The sequence below is a fragment of the Plecotus auritus genome, assembly GCF_963455305.1.
Source record: "Plecotus auritus genome assembly, chromosome: 3".
Lineage (NCBI taxonomy): Eukaryota > Metazoa > Chordata > Mammalia > Chiroptera > Vespertilionidae > Plecotus > Plecotus auritus.
The window spans coordinates 41,799,644-41,812,313 of record NC_137772.1 but is presented as its reverse complement, the minus strand read 5'-3'; the positions used below and the strand labels follow the sequence as shown (position 1 = coordinate 41,812,313).

The window sequence follows — 12,670 nt, the reverse complement described above, 5'->3', positions numbered from 1 at the left end:
AGATCTGGAACTTTTGTAATATAATAGTCAGGGCTTGATTTTCCCCCAAACCATCATGACAGTTCTTGCTGGTAAAAGCTGCAGGGGTTTCCTGTGACTTTTCAGATAAAAATTCCTCAAGCACTATAAATCATTACTTTTGAACAAGGGAATTTAGTTTGTTATGCATTCAAGCAGCAGTTTTGGGGAATCATATGAGTGTGTGTGTGTGTGTATTGGTGTGTTTCCTTAATGCTATAAAAGTTGCTTCACCTATCTTTGGTTGGTTAATACTATATTTACTCCCAGTTTTGGAATTCATTGTCAAATAATTTATGTTTTCTTAGTTTTTGATTTCATTATTGGTGAAAAAGTTATATTTATTGATAGTCTTTTTTTTAAATGAACACACTCATTAAAAATATATGCAAGATCATTATACTGGTGTTATCTTTCTGACTCTAAAGAAAGGAACTTTTAAATAAATTAGTTATTGTCTCCTGCGTTATTGAACATGTGGTCAGTTGTCATGTTCTTGCATCCAAATGATCAAAGTCTGAACTTCTGTCTAATTCTTCCCTGCTGTTAGGCTACCCTGTCATGATCAAGGCCTCAGCAGGTGGTGGTGGGAAAGGCATGCGAATCGCTTGGGATGATGAAGAGACCAGGTGAGATGCTGTCCAAAATATACTTGTGATGAAAATTACAGTTACTAGAGTTTTATTAAACTGACTAGTAAACAAATAAAAAACATAATGGAGTAATTACAATCACCATCTAATTTTTTCTCTTTTCCCAATTTTAGATGGGAAAAATTGGAATTATGCAGAAACTTCCTTACTTATATTTTCATGATGATTACTCTATTTTAGACAGGTTTTTACTTTATTAAACATCAACAAAGGATTATCTTTTCATTTTTACAGTCTACTTTTAAAATTTACAGTTATGATTCTATTTTCTAGGCAAAAGTTACTAACATTTGATCGTGTAATTCTAAGTGTAGCCAAAGATTTAAACCATATATTTAAAAGGTGTCATAATTTCATTTGTTTATTACTCAGTATGTGCTTGCTTTCATTTCCTTGTTTATAAAAGTAGTGAAATACTTCTATACTTCTATAGCATAAAATATATTTCTTTTTGGATTTGAAATTACTGTATGTCCATTTTACAGTGCACTCCATTGTAAATTTAGGACATTTTATTTTATTTTTTAAAAATATATTTTATTTTTTACAGAGAGGAAGGAAGAGGGTAGAGAGCTAGAAACATCGATCAGCTGCCTCCTGCACACGCCCCATCGGGGATGTGCCCGCAACCAAGGTACATGCCCTTGACCGGAATCGAACCTGGGACCCCTCAGTCCGCAGTCCAACGCTGTATCCACTGAGCCAAACCGGTCAGGGCAAATTTAGGACATTTTAATTAGTAGTTCAGAAATTAAAAGTATCTTTTAAAACACTAATTAAAAAACCCAAAGCATTGATTATACAAAATAACTTTTTGAAAAACTGTCTAATATGAGCAGGTTTCAGAGGACTCTTCAGATTTGTAGTCTTATTTATTTTCAGGATTGGTAGTAAGAGAGATTTATGTCATTTTTTGGAGGGGGGTAAAAAAAATCACTGAATAATTTTTGTTGCATTTTCTACCCTTTACCCAGAAGTAAATTGGTCTTCCAAGCTGTTAATTTTGCTTTCTCCCTTTCTTTCTCTTTTCCTTCCCATTCCTCAAAATCTCTACAAGACAGCAATCTGGAGTAGTTGGTATAAAAGTCATCCAATACAACATTAAGTCAGAAATTAAGTTCTAAAGTGAACAAGGAGGTAAAAAACTCCTAGAGGCAATATATTAGCCATTAAAATCTTTTGGGAAGACACCACATTGTGGACTTAAACAGATAGTTTTAACGCTAAAAGAAAAGTGTCTCAGAACACCATTGTGTATTTGGTTAAGTGTCAGAAAGTAATTGGCTTGTGATGTGGAGTGATGATATATGACAAATGCAGGTCTTTAAACCTCAGTCTCACTCTCAGAGTGTCACTGATACCTGATAGTGACTGAGGTAATATCAGATTCTCCTTTCCCACCTTAAGCTTACCCAGCAAGAATAAACTCATTGCATGGATGGCAATATTTGTTGAGAGTCTACTGTGTTTTAATAACATTCCAGGAATACAGCAATGAACAGAAACAAACAAAATAATTAATTCCTCCATACAGTTTATACACTAGCTCAGGAGTTCTTAACCTTTGAATTCAAAGTGCTGTAGAATTTAGGGACTGTTCTTGCAGCTGGATGAGTTTATAAAAGCACATATTTCTTTCATTATCATCTAATGGCAGTTTAGTGTATCCTCCAATATAGGCAAACTATAATAGTAGTAGTAGTATATCTGGAGCTTTTCACCATTTAGGAAATCACATACAGTATTATCACATTACAGTTATAGATATTTCTAGGTTATACTGATTATTAGACTTGGAGCTTACTGATGAATAAAGAACCATATACATTATATCCCAAAATTGTTTTAAAAATATTTTGATACCTGCCGAAACTGGTTGGGCTCAGTGGATAGAGCGTCGGCCTGCGGACTGAAGGGTCCCGGGTTCGATTCCGGTCAAGGGCATGTACCTTGGTTGCGGGCACATCCCCCGTGGGAGGTGTGCAGGAGGCAGCTGATCGCTGTTTCTCTCTCATCGCTGTTTCTAGCTCTCTATTCTTCTCCCTTCCTCTCTGTAAAATATCAATAAAATATATTTAAAAGAAAAAAAATATTTTGATACCTATATTTTAATATAATTTATTTCCTATGCAACTCTGTACATTTTCTATGTGTTTTAAATCACTTTAAGCCTTATTTTGACAGAAAGTTCATATGCTGCATGATTCTGTAAAAGGGGTCATGGCATAAACAAGGTCCAGAAAGCCTGTACTGATAGAAAGAGATAAACAATGAACAAAATCAAAGTAAATCACGTACTATTGTGGAAGGTGATAAGGAGTATAAAAAATAAAGGAGGAACTCAAGAGATCTGGAGAAGGTTGGAGGAAATTCTCATTCTAAACAAGATGTAGGGTTGTCCCCGCTGAGAATTCATATTGTAGTAAGGAGGAAAGGACCCAGGCAAGGGCAGAGGCCTCGACCCAGGAACGTGTCTTGAGAGATCCAGGAGCAGCAAGGTGGCCAGGTGGTGAAGGGAGGGAGGGAGGAGTAGGACATGGGTCAGGGGGTTTTGGGTGGAATGGGGGCAGATTATGAAGGATTTGTAGAGCATTCTTAGTGAGATGACAAGGAGCATTGGAGGATATTGAGTAAAGAAGTCACTTTAATGGAACTTTAACAAATTCCTGATATTTACTTTTTTAAAATTATAAAACATTTCAAACATATAAAAAAGTAGAAGATATAATGAACTTATATATGTATCATCCAGGTTAATCAGTTATCAAGATTTTGTGGCTTAATTTTTAAAAGAATCACTGGTTGCTATCTTGAAATAGACTTAACGGACAGTAGAATCATGAACTCTGAAATCAGGGAAACCAGTTGGGAGGCTTTAGCAATAATCCATGCAAGAAAAATGGTGGTGGTGGCTTTCATCAGTGTAACGGTGGAGGTGATAAGAGAAGAGTTTAATTCTCAAAGTAGAGGCAACAGGATTTGCTGAGTGATTTGATGCAGAGGATGAGGGTACTCAAGGATTACTTGCAGTCACTATCTACCTTATTTTTTTGCTCTTACTCTCTCCTTGGTCTTAGTATTGATTTATATGCATTAAATGCATATGCTGCAACACTGCTTTATTGAAAATTTCTTGGGAAAGACTGAGAGATTAAGGCCAGAGTGAGGACTTTTATCTTCAAAATAGTAAGAAAGCTTAATTGAAGGATCTGGTTCTTAGCCTCTCTGGAATTCTGTCTGGCTTGATTCCTTTTGATAGTGGGCACTTACCTGTATATTACTGAGCATTGGCTAACTATGTGAAATGTTTGAAGTCATGCTGGTTGGTTGCTGTGTGTGGGTGGAAGCAAGTATAAGGGGAGGAGGCATGTTAAATTCATTTTTACCACATAATCCATTTTATTTGTCTTTTGAAGTTCAGATGTTGAAGCTATCTCTTATGCTTTAAACGTAACTCCTGTGTGCCAAGTAGACTTCATGGGTGGCTTGGGCTTCCTCACAGTGTGGGGGCCTTGGACTTTTTACATAGGGACCCAGTGGTCCAAGGGCAGTCGTTTCAGATACAAATGGAAGGAAGCTCTTTCACTGTTTGTAATCCAGTCTCAGAAGTCACATAGGTTCCCTTCCACCATATTTCTGCCCAAATTCCATAGGAGGGGAATTAGATTCCACTTCAAGAGGGAATAGCAAGATTCTTAGAAGAGCACATGGAATGGGAGGGGCACTGTGACCATCTTTGGAAAAGACAATCTGCTACAGCATCTTTGTAGGAAAGACTGATGTAATAAAGATATTAAACACAACTTAATGGTTTAATAAGAAATGTGGATTTCATGAACTTCAGTTTTTTTTCTCCTTGTTTCCCCTTTTGTATCTATGGCACTTAACTTACATAGCAATTTCACTGAAAGCCTTTATTTTTCATAGGATCTTAGATTTCTTATCAGTCATTTTTCCAGGGCTAATGTTAGTAACATATTCTTTTATGCTGAGGATTGCTCTAGTTTCTTGGCAGTGAGGTTTGCTGTGCTGCTGTTGACCTATGGATTTTAATTTGGAATTCAGTGATCACTGTATTCATTCATATATTGGGCATCATTTGGTAAATAATTTAACCATTTTTTTGGCCGGTAAATGGCATATTGATTTTAAATATGCTCATCAATTCCCAAAGGTACACACACAAATTTTCTACCTAAAATATTATTCTCTTCAACTTGATAAATAAATCATCTCTGAAACTTTGTTGAGATTAACAAAAGCATGACACTATTTGATTTAATGATATATGCTCTTTTTTGTTGTTGTTAATCCTCACCTGAGGATATTTTTCCATTGACTTTTATTTATTTTTTTAAATAAATCTTTATTGTTCAGGTTATTACAATTGTTCCTCTTTTTTCCCCTCATAGCTCCCCTCCACCCGGTTCCCCCCGACCCTCTGCCCTTACCGCCCCCCACTGTCCTCATCCATAGGTGTATGATTTTTGTCCAGTCTCTTCCTGCACCCCCCATACCCCTTTCCCCCCGAGAATTGTCAGTCCACTCCCTTTCTATGCCCCTAATTCTATATATTCACCAGATTATTCTGTTCATCAGATTTTTTATTCACTTGATTTTTAGATTCACTTCTTGATAGATATATATTTGTTGTTCATAATTTTTATTTTTACCTTTTCCTTCTTTTTCCTCTTCTTAAAGAATACCTTTCAGCTTTCATATAATACTGGTTTGGCGGTGATGAACTCCTTTAGCTTGTTCTTATCTGTGAAGCTCTTTATCTGCCCTTCAATTCTGAATGATAGCTTTGCTGGGTAGAGTAATCTTGGTTGTAGGTTCTTGCTGTTCATCACATTGAATATTTCTTTCCACTCCCGTCTGGCCTGCATAGTTTCTGTTGAGAAATCAGCTGACAGTCGTATGGGTGCTCCCTTGTAGGTAACTAACTGTTTTTCTCTTGCTGCTTTTAATATTCTCTCTTTGTCTTTCGCTCTTGGCATATTAATTATGATGTGTCTTGGTGTGATCCTCTTTGGATTCCTTTTGTTTGGGATTCTGTGCACTTCCTGGACTTGTAAGTCTATTTCTTTCACCAGGTGGGGGAAGTTTTCTGTCATTATTTCTTCAAATAGGTTTTCAGTATATTGCTCTCTCTCTTCTTCTGGCACCCCCATAATTAGGATGTTGGTACGCTTGAAGTTGTCCCAGAGGCTCCTTACACTATCTTCATATTTTTGGTTTCTTTTTTCTTTTTTCTTTTCTGGTTGGGTGTTTTTTGCTTCTTTGTATTTCAAATCTTTGACTTGATTCTTGTGATCCTCTAGTCTGCTGTTGGATCTCTGTATATTATTTTTTATTTCAGTCAGTGTATGCTTAATTTCTAGTTGGTCCTTTTTCATATCCTCGAGGGTCTCGCTAAATTTGTTGGCCTTTTCTAGAAAATTCTTGAAAAACCTTATAACCGTGGTTTTGAACTCTGTATCTAGTTGTTTGCTTTCCTCCATTTCTTTCATTTGTGACATGTTTCTTTGTCTCCACATTTTGGTTGCTTCCCTGAGTTGATAGAGTGGCTTTGTGTGCTAGGTGTCCTATAGGGCCCAGTAGCTCAGTCTCCCCAGTTACCTGAGGTGGACACTCTTGGTGCACCCCTTTGTGGGCTGTGTGCACAGTCTTGTTGTAGTTAAGCCTTGATTGTTGTTGGTATCACTGGGAGGAATTGACCTCCAGGCCAATTGGCTGTGAGGTTCAGCTGTGTCTATGATGGGAGAACTTCTGTGCTGGAGACACCCTTATGAGGCAAGACTTGCTTCAGTGGGGCTTTGGTGCTCACTGAGTCTGCCCCCTGCGTGTGCCCCTTATGGATCTGACAGTTGTAATCTGGATGGTCCCACTCTGACCCCTGGGTACACTGGCTCTTGGATCTCCAAGGAGGTGCTAATTTAGCCTCTGCCTGAGGCCACCTAGCAGGAATTACAGAGAGATATGTAGATTCCTCTCCTTTGTTTGGGTTTTGGAGGTGCCCAGATGAGGCCTAGCTGTGAAGCAATGCAAGCTGCTGTTGGGCCTTGGGCCTTCTTTTGGATGTTCTGGATCTCACTGACTCAGCTGCAGTTTGTTAGGTAAGTTTAGAATTCAAAGGACCAGGCCATTCATATGCAAAAGCCTCTGTGCTCAGCTTGGATGGGGCTGAGTCTCAGGGCGGAGCAAACAAAAATGGCTTTGTGGGGCAGGATCTCAGGGCGGAGCCAACAGCAATGGCTTCCTGTCAGCCCTGCCCTACGAGGCCCCTGAGTCTCAGTGTCCCGTGGTAATCGCTGCAAGCACCTCTGAGAGAAAGCCGCCCTCGAGTTTCGCCTGATGCCAGACAGTCCAGTTTCTCCCCGTATGAGTCTGGGTCCCCAGAGTCTCACCCGGAACTGGAGTTCAGAGCAGTCCGGAGCTTTTGTCTCCCTTCCACTTGAGAAAGTCAGTTGCCAGCCCTCTCCGCGTGTGGGCGCGCCTCCGTACCTCTGCCTTCCGCAGCTCCTGTGAGTCTCATTGTGCTTTTCTCTTTTCTTCTAGTTGTGGAATTTCCACTCAGCCAGCCTTCCTGTGGTTCTGGATGATGTCCATTTTGTCTTTTAGTTGTAGTTTTGAAATTGTTGTGCAAGGCAGCAGTTCAGGTGTTTACCTATGCCGCCATCTTGGTTTCTTTTCCATTGTCTTTTAGAGAGAGTGGAAAGGTTGGGGAGAGGCAGAGAGAGAAACATCGATATGAGAGAGACACATCTATTGGTTACTTCCTGCATGTGCCCCTACCAGAGCCAGGGATCAAGCCTACAACCAAGGTACATGCCCTTGACCAGAATCAAACTTGGGACCCTTCAGTCTGAGGGTCAACACTATCCACTGAGCCAGAGCTGCTAGCGCCAAGCTCTTTATTTTTTAAAAATTGCTCTATAACCTGGAAAAATAAAACCTATGCAAAATTTGAGAGAATAGTCCAAAAACCCCCATGTATTTATCTTCTACAGTCACTAGCTATTAATATCATGCTGCATTGCATCTATTCGCTGTCTATATGGTTGTGAGGGAGGCAGTTGTGTTTAAAGGTATATTTAAAATATCAGGAAATGTTCTTGAGGATCCTCCTGTTGGCTGTAGTTCTGCTCCAGCTGTGCAGTTGGCCAGGTCATTTACATTTTTATGTGCATCTGACTATTGAGTCTAATGGATATGTACTTTTATGTTTTTTTATTAGTGGAATTATGGTATACTAGAGGCCTGGTGGACGTATTCGTGTATGGGTGGGGTCTGGACAGCCCACCCCATCAGGGCCAATCGGGGGGGGGGGGGCGGGCCGGGGGAGGAGCTTTGGGTGGTTGGCTGGCCGGCCTCGCCCCCTGGTCGAACTCCTGGTTGAAGGGACAAATCTTATATTAGCCTTTTATTATATAGGAATAGGGTTGAAGAAATGGAACTTTATATGATTGGTATGGTTTATTAAAATCTCAGGTTTAACTGTTAGCGAAGTAAGTACCAGTATTCCTGTTTAGATATAAAATCTAAGATCAGGGAAGTTAAATCACTCACCCAAGGTCATAGAGCTATTAAGAGGAAGAGCTGTAGTTCAACCAAAGTTAACTTAGTTATTTGTTCACTAAGTGAGTTTTTCCCCTGCTTTGTTCAGAAGCCAAAGTAAGTATTTAATTATTTTTCTTTTATATTAAGGGCTATATTTTTTTGTTTGTGTGCTTGACTGTTCTTCTGTTTTCCTTTACAGGGATGGTTTTAGGTTTTCATCTCAAGAAGCTGCTTCTAGTTTTGGTGATGATAGGCTACTAATAGAAAAATTTATTGATAACCCTCGTCATATAGAAATTCAGGTTGGTACATTTTAAGATAATTTTTAATTATTATGACTTTAAATATGTCATTTATTCCTATTAGAAACATATCCTTTCTTCCAGTTAGAATGATTGTGAATTGTTCTGATATGTTGGAATAAGTATGAAATAGAGAAAGTACATAAATTGATAATCTACCTTTGGAATCTGGTATGCTTTTGTCAAAGTGCCAAAATGTCAGGATGCAGAATGATATAAAAGCCCAGCTCCAGAAAGAAGCTGTCCCAAGATCTCTGGGCAGGCTAAATATATTACACTTAGAGACTCATTCGATCGTCTGAGATTGGGCCATTTTAGGGCATTTTAAAAAGAAAAGTGCCTGACCTGGACTTTTGTATCATTTCAGTTGACCAGATGTCTGTGTGGCTCACTGTGATAGGCATTCTACTAGGAGCTAGTTGTATAGAGATGAGGGAATCAAATTTGCTACTTAAATTAAGATTTTAGTGAAACTGTTAAAGTGGTTGTAAGAGTTGGTTGCAAAAACAAAATGGGTTTTTTGAAATAAAACATAGAAGAAAAAGAAGACAATCCCACTCCTGATAGCCAAAAGTAATAGGTATTCTAACATCTCATACCATAGATTATTTTTCTTTGTTCTTAAACTTTATATAAATGGAATCAGGCAGTATATACTTGGTTGTGCCTGGCTTCTTTTGCACATCATCATTCTCTGAGATTCTTTCATGAGGCTATTATATCATTCATTTTTAAAAAATTGCTCTGTGCTGTACTATTGTCTGAATAACCTGTAATTTACCATTTTCTTGTTGGTGTATCATGTTTTTTTCTAGTTTTTTTAATATTATGAATAAAATGCTATGTCTTTTTATGGACATATACATTCTTTTTTGGATATACTGAGGAGAGGTATTGTTGGATTACATGGTAAGGTTATGCTTAGTTCTAGTAGATACTGTGGTAATGTATACTCCACAAGCAATATACAGTATGAAAGTTTCCATTGCTGCCATCCTTTCTAACACTTGGTATTCTCGAAATTTTTAGATATTTAGCCATTTTTGCAGACATGTAGCAGTATCTCTGTTTTAATTTGCATTTCCCTGATGACAACTGATAATGAGCACCTTGTTATAAGTGTATGACCAGATGGATATCTTATTTTGTGAAGTTACTGCTCAAGTCTCATACTTGCCTCTCTCCCCTTTAAATTAGATTTTTAAATATTACTGAGTGGTTAGAACTATTTATCTATTTTATTTGAGTCCTTTGCAGGTTGTATGTATTGTGTATATCTTCTGGACAGAATCATTTTTGTGACACTTTTCAAGTTAGTTGTCTGCCTAGAACATTGCCATATGGGATTGTGCAGGATGTGACTACTGTGATTTGTATTGTGTTGTGGGTCATCTTTGGATATTAGCTACCACAACTTATTCCCTTACACCCAATGATGGTGTCCTTTCCGTAAGCAGAATATACCCACTTTCCTTCCAAGACCAGGATCTTGTCTACAGACTTGGTCCAGGTCTGGTTGAGACTTCTTGTATATAGTCCCTTAAGGGCAGTTCTTCTGGTGGGAGAACCTCTGAATTTAAAGACAGTCTGTGACACCTACTCATCCAACATACAATGATGAGAAAAGGATACACACTGCAATAAAATACCACCATTCAACAAGATAGTAAGAGGGATGCACACAGTATTCACTGGTTCTTCAAAACTGAGAACCAGCAATTAAAGTTGAGAGATTTCTTAAGAGGTTCTTGTGGTAATTTTAGATGTACTTATTGCAGCTATCTTTAAGAGCCATAGAAATAAAATTCCACCTTATTGGTATTTTATTACTACAATGTTTTCCTTTTGTTTGAAATCATTCTTGAGGTTTAGATAGATTGATTTTTATTCCTAAAAATTAACTTTGCAGTCATATTAACTTAATTTTATAGTTTACCGTATCTGTTATAAAGATGATCTCCTTTTTTGTTATATTTTTCAGTACCCATATGAAATATTAAGATTATATTAGCTGCTATTTATAATGCATGAGGAAGCTGAATGACTTATTCAGGGAGATTGCATAGCTGTTTAGAACTAAAATTGGTGCCTAGTTTTTTGGTTTGTAGAATAGCTTTTACTTCTGTTTAATATATGCATTCAGTAATAAGCATGTCCTCTTTAATCCTAAAAAGAGATTATCCCAATCATGAAAATCAAACATTCTATGCAAAAACATTAACAAAGAGTCTGTTTTAGGATTGCCAGTTTAGCTGATAAGATACATGTTAAATTTGAATTTCTGTTAAACAGAGATTTTTTTTTTAAGTACAAGTATGTCCTTTGCAGTATTTGGGGCACATTTTTATTAATTTTTTCATTGTTGTCAGGAATGAAAATTTCTCTGGGTGTACTGTTTTATCTGATATCCCAGCTTATTTCTCATTATTACAAACTAGAGGCCCAGTGCACGAAATTCATGCACTGGTAGGGTCCCTAGTGGCTGGCTGCAGCCTGCCGGGTACTCCCTCCCTTCCCCCAGCCGGCCCTGCCCCCTGGCCGAACTCCCAGAAGAACTCCCTGTTGAGGGGACAATTTGCATACTACGCTTTTATTATATAGGATGGGAAAAATCATTGTATACTATATATTAACCCCAGACCATTTACTAGTTTCCTATACCAGAAATAAAACACAATAAAAGCATCCATATATAAGTAACGGACTTGTATTGGGTATAAATAGAAAAGCATTTCCTGATTAACAGGCAGTTAATCCTGTTAACAACAGATGTTTGTAACAACACTCATGGGTCTCCTAAGCATGAGGACATTTAGAATATCTATCCCCTTATTGATACTCAGTGTCCTTACAAAATTTGTACAATTGATGCTAATAGTTTACCCACTGCTTTCAAAATGTAATATGAGAGTTTTTATCTCAAGTGTTTTTGATTAAAATGTTTTGAGTTTTGGGGTTGTAAATATAAAGTTTTTTTCTATTAACATTAACTAAAAGAGGAATGAGTATGTTCTATGAGGTTTGAGTATTAAAAACCAAGGGTGTTGCATGGACAAAATGTTAGCTGGACGGACACATGCTCTATGGGTATGGCTATATATTTTTTCAGATGGTATTGCTTTTTCAGGTTTTAGGTGATAAACATGGGAATGCTTTGTGGCTCAATGAAAGAGAGTGCTCAATTCAGCGAAGGAATCAGAAAGTGGTGGAAGAAGCACCAAGGTAGGTCTCTCTCCATGAGTATTTTTTTAAAAATATATTTTATTGATTTTTTACAGAGAGGAAGGAAGAGGGATAGAGAGTTAGAAACATTGATGAGAGAGAAACATCGATCAGCTGCCTCTTGCACACCTCCTACTGGGGATGTGCCCGCAACCAAGTTATGTGCCCTTGACCGGAATCGAACCTGGGACCTTTCAGTCCTCAGGCTGACGCTCTATCCACTGAGCCAAACCGGTTTTGGCTCCATGAGTATTTATAATAGTCTGCTTTTATATATTTCCTTTTCATTTAATTGGCTAAACTTGCTTTAATAGTCATGGCAAAACCTATATTTTTATAATTAAGACTTTGCCACCTGATCTTTCTCAGTACTTCAGTGCATGAAAGTAAGAGACTTGAAATATAAGTTGGGGCTTTATTAGAGATGGAAGTTGGTTGTGATGCCCACAGGCTTGTCGGTAATATAGACCCTGTGGGTGTTTCTGGGCATGTGGAATTTCTGGGGTACATGCCTTGTAGGCTCTCCTGTTGATGATGGTTTCACGAAGTTGATATTTTATTGAGTTGTACACTTGAAACCTGTATGGTTTTGCAAAGCAATATCACCCCAATAAATTTAATTAAAAAACAAACAAATCACCAAAAAATTGTATCCATCAAAGGGATAAAAAAAATTAGGTTGATCCAGAATTTCTTGAATTTATCCTACCATGAAAAGGCTCTTGGGCATGGTTCTTAGAAATTCCATAATTTATCAGAACTACTTTGGACACTTTTCCAAGCCACCTTTCATCGAACTTCATTTTTAATTTGGTGCCAGGTTGGTATTTCTATATATTTTGGTGTTACTTTAGTTCTTAAAAACCCTCAGTTAGTGTACATTGCTATTTTTAGTAACCAGGCTCTAAGGAA

General features: G+C 37.7%; 1 protein-coding gene across 2 annotated transcripts in view; it reads left to right on the top strand.

Moving 5' to 3' along the window:
- The window catches only part of PCCA (propionyl-CoA carboxylase subunit alpha), a 402,018-nt gene that overhangs the window by 167,259 nt on the left and 222,089 nt on the right, over positions 1–12,670 (top strand). Inside the window, exons 9-11 of one of the 2 annotated variants that reach the window (XM_080662438.1) lie at positions 569–647; positions 8,434–8,536; positions 11,664–11,758. In XM_080662438.1, coding sequence (XP_080518564.1) covers positions 569–647; positions 8,434–8,536; positions 11,664–11,758 — 277 coding nt within the window. Of the gene's footprint in view, positions 1–568; positions 648–8,433; positions 8,537–11,645; positions 11,759–12,670 lie in introns of both variants that reach the window. The other variant, XM_080662437.1, reaches the window with a different exon arrangement.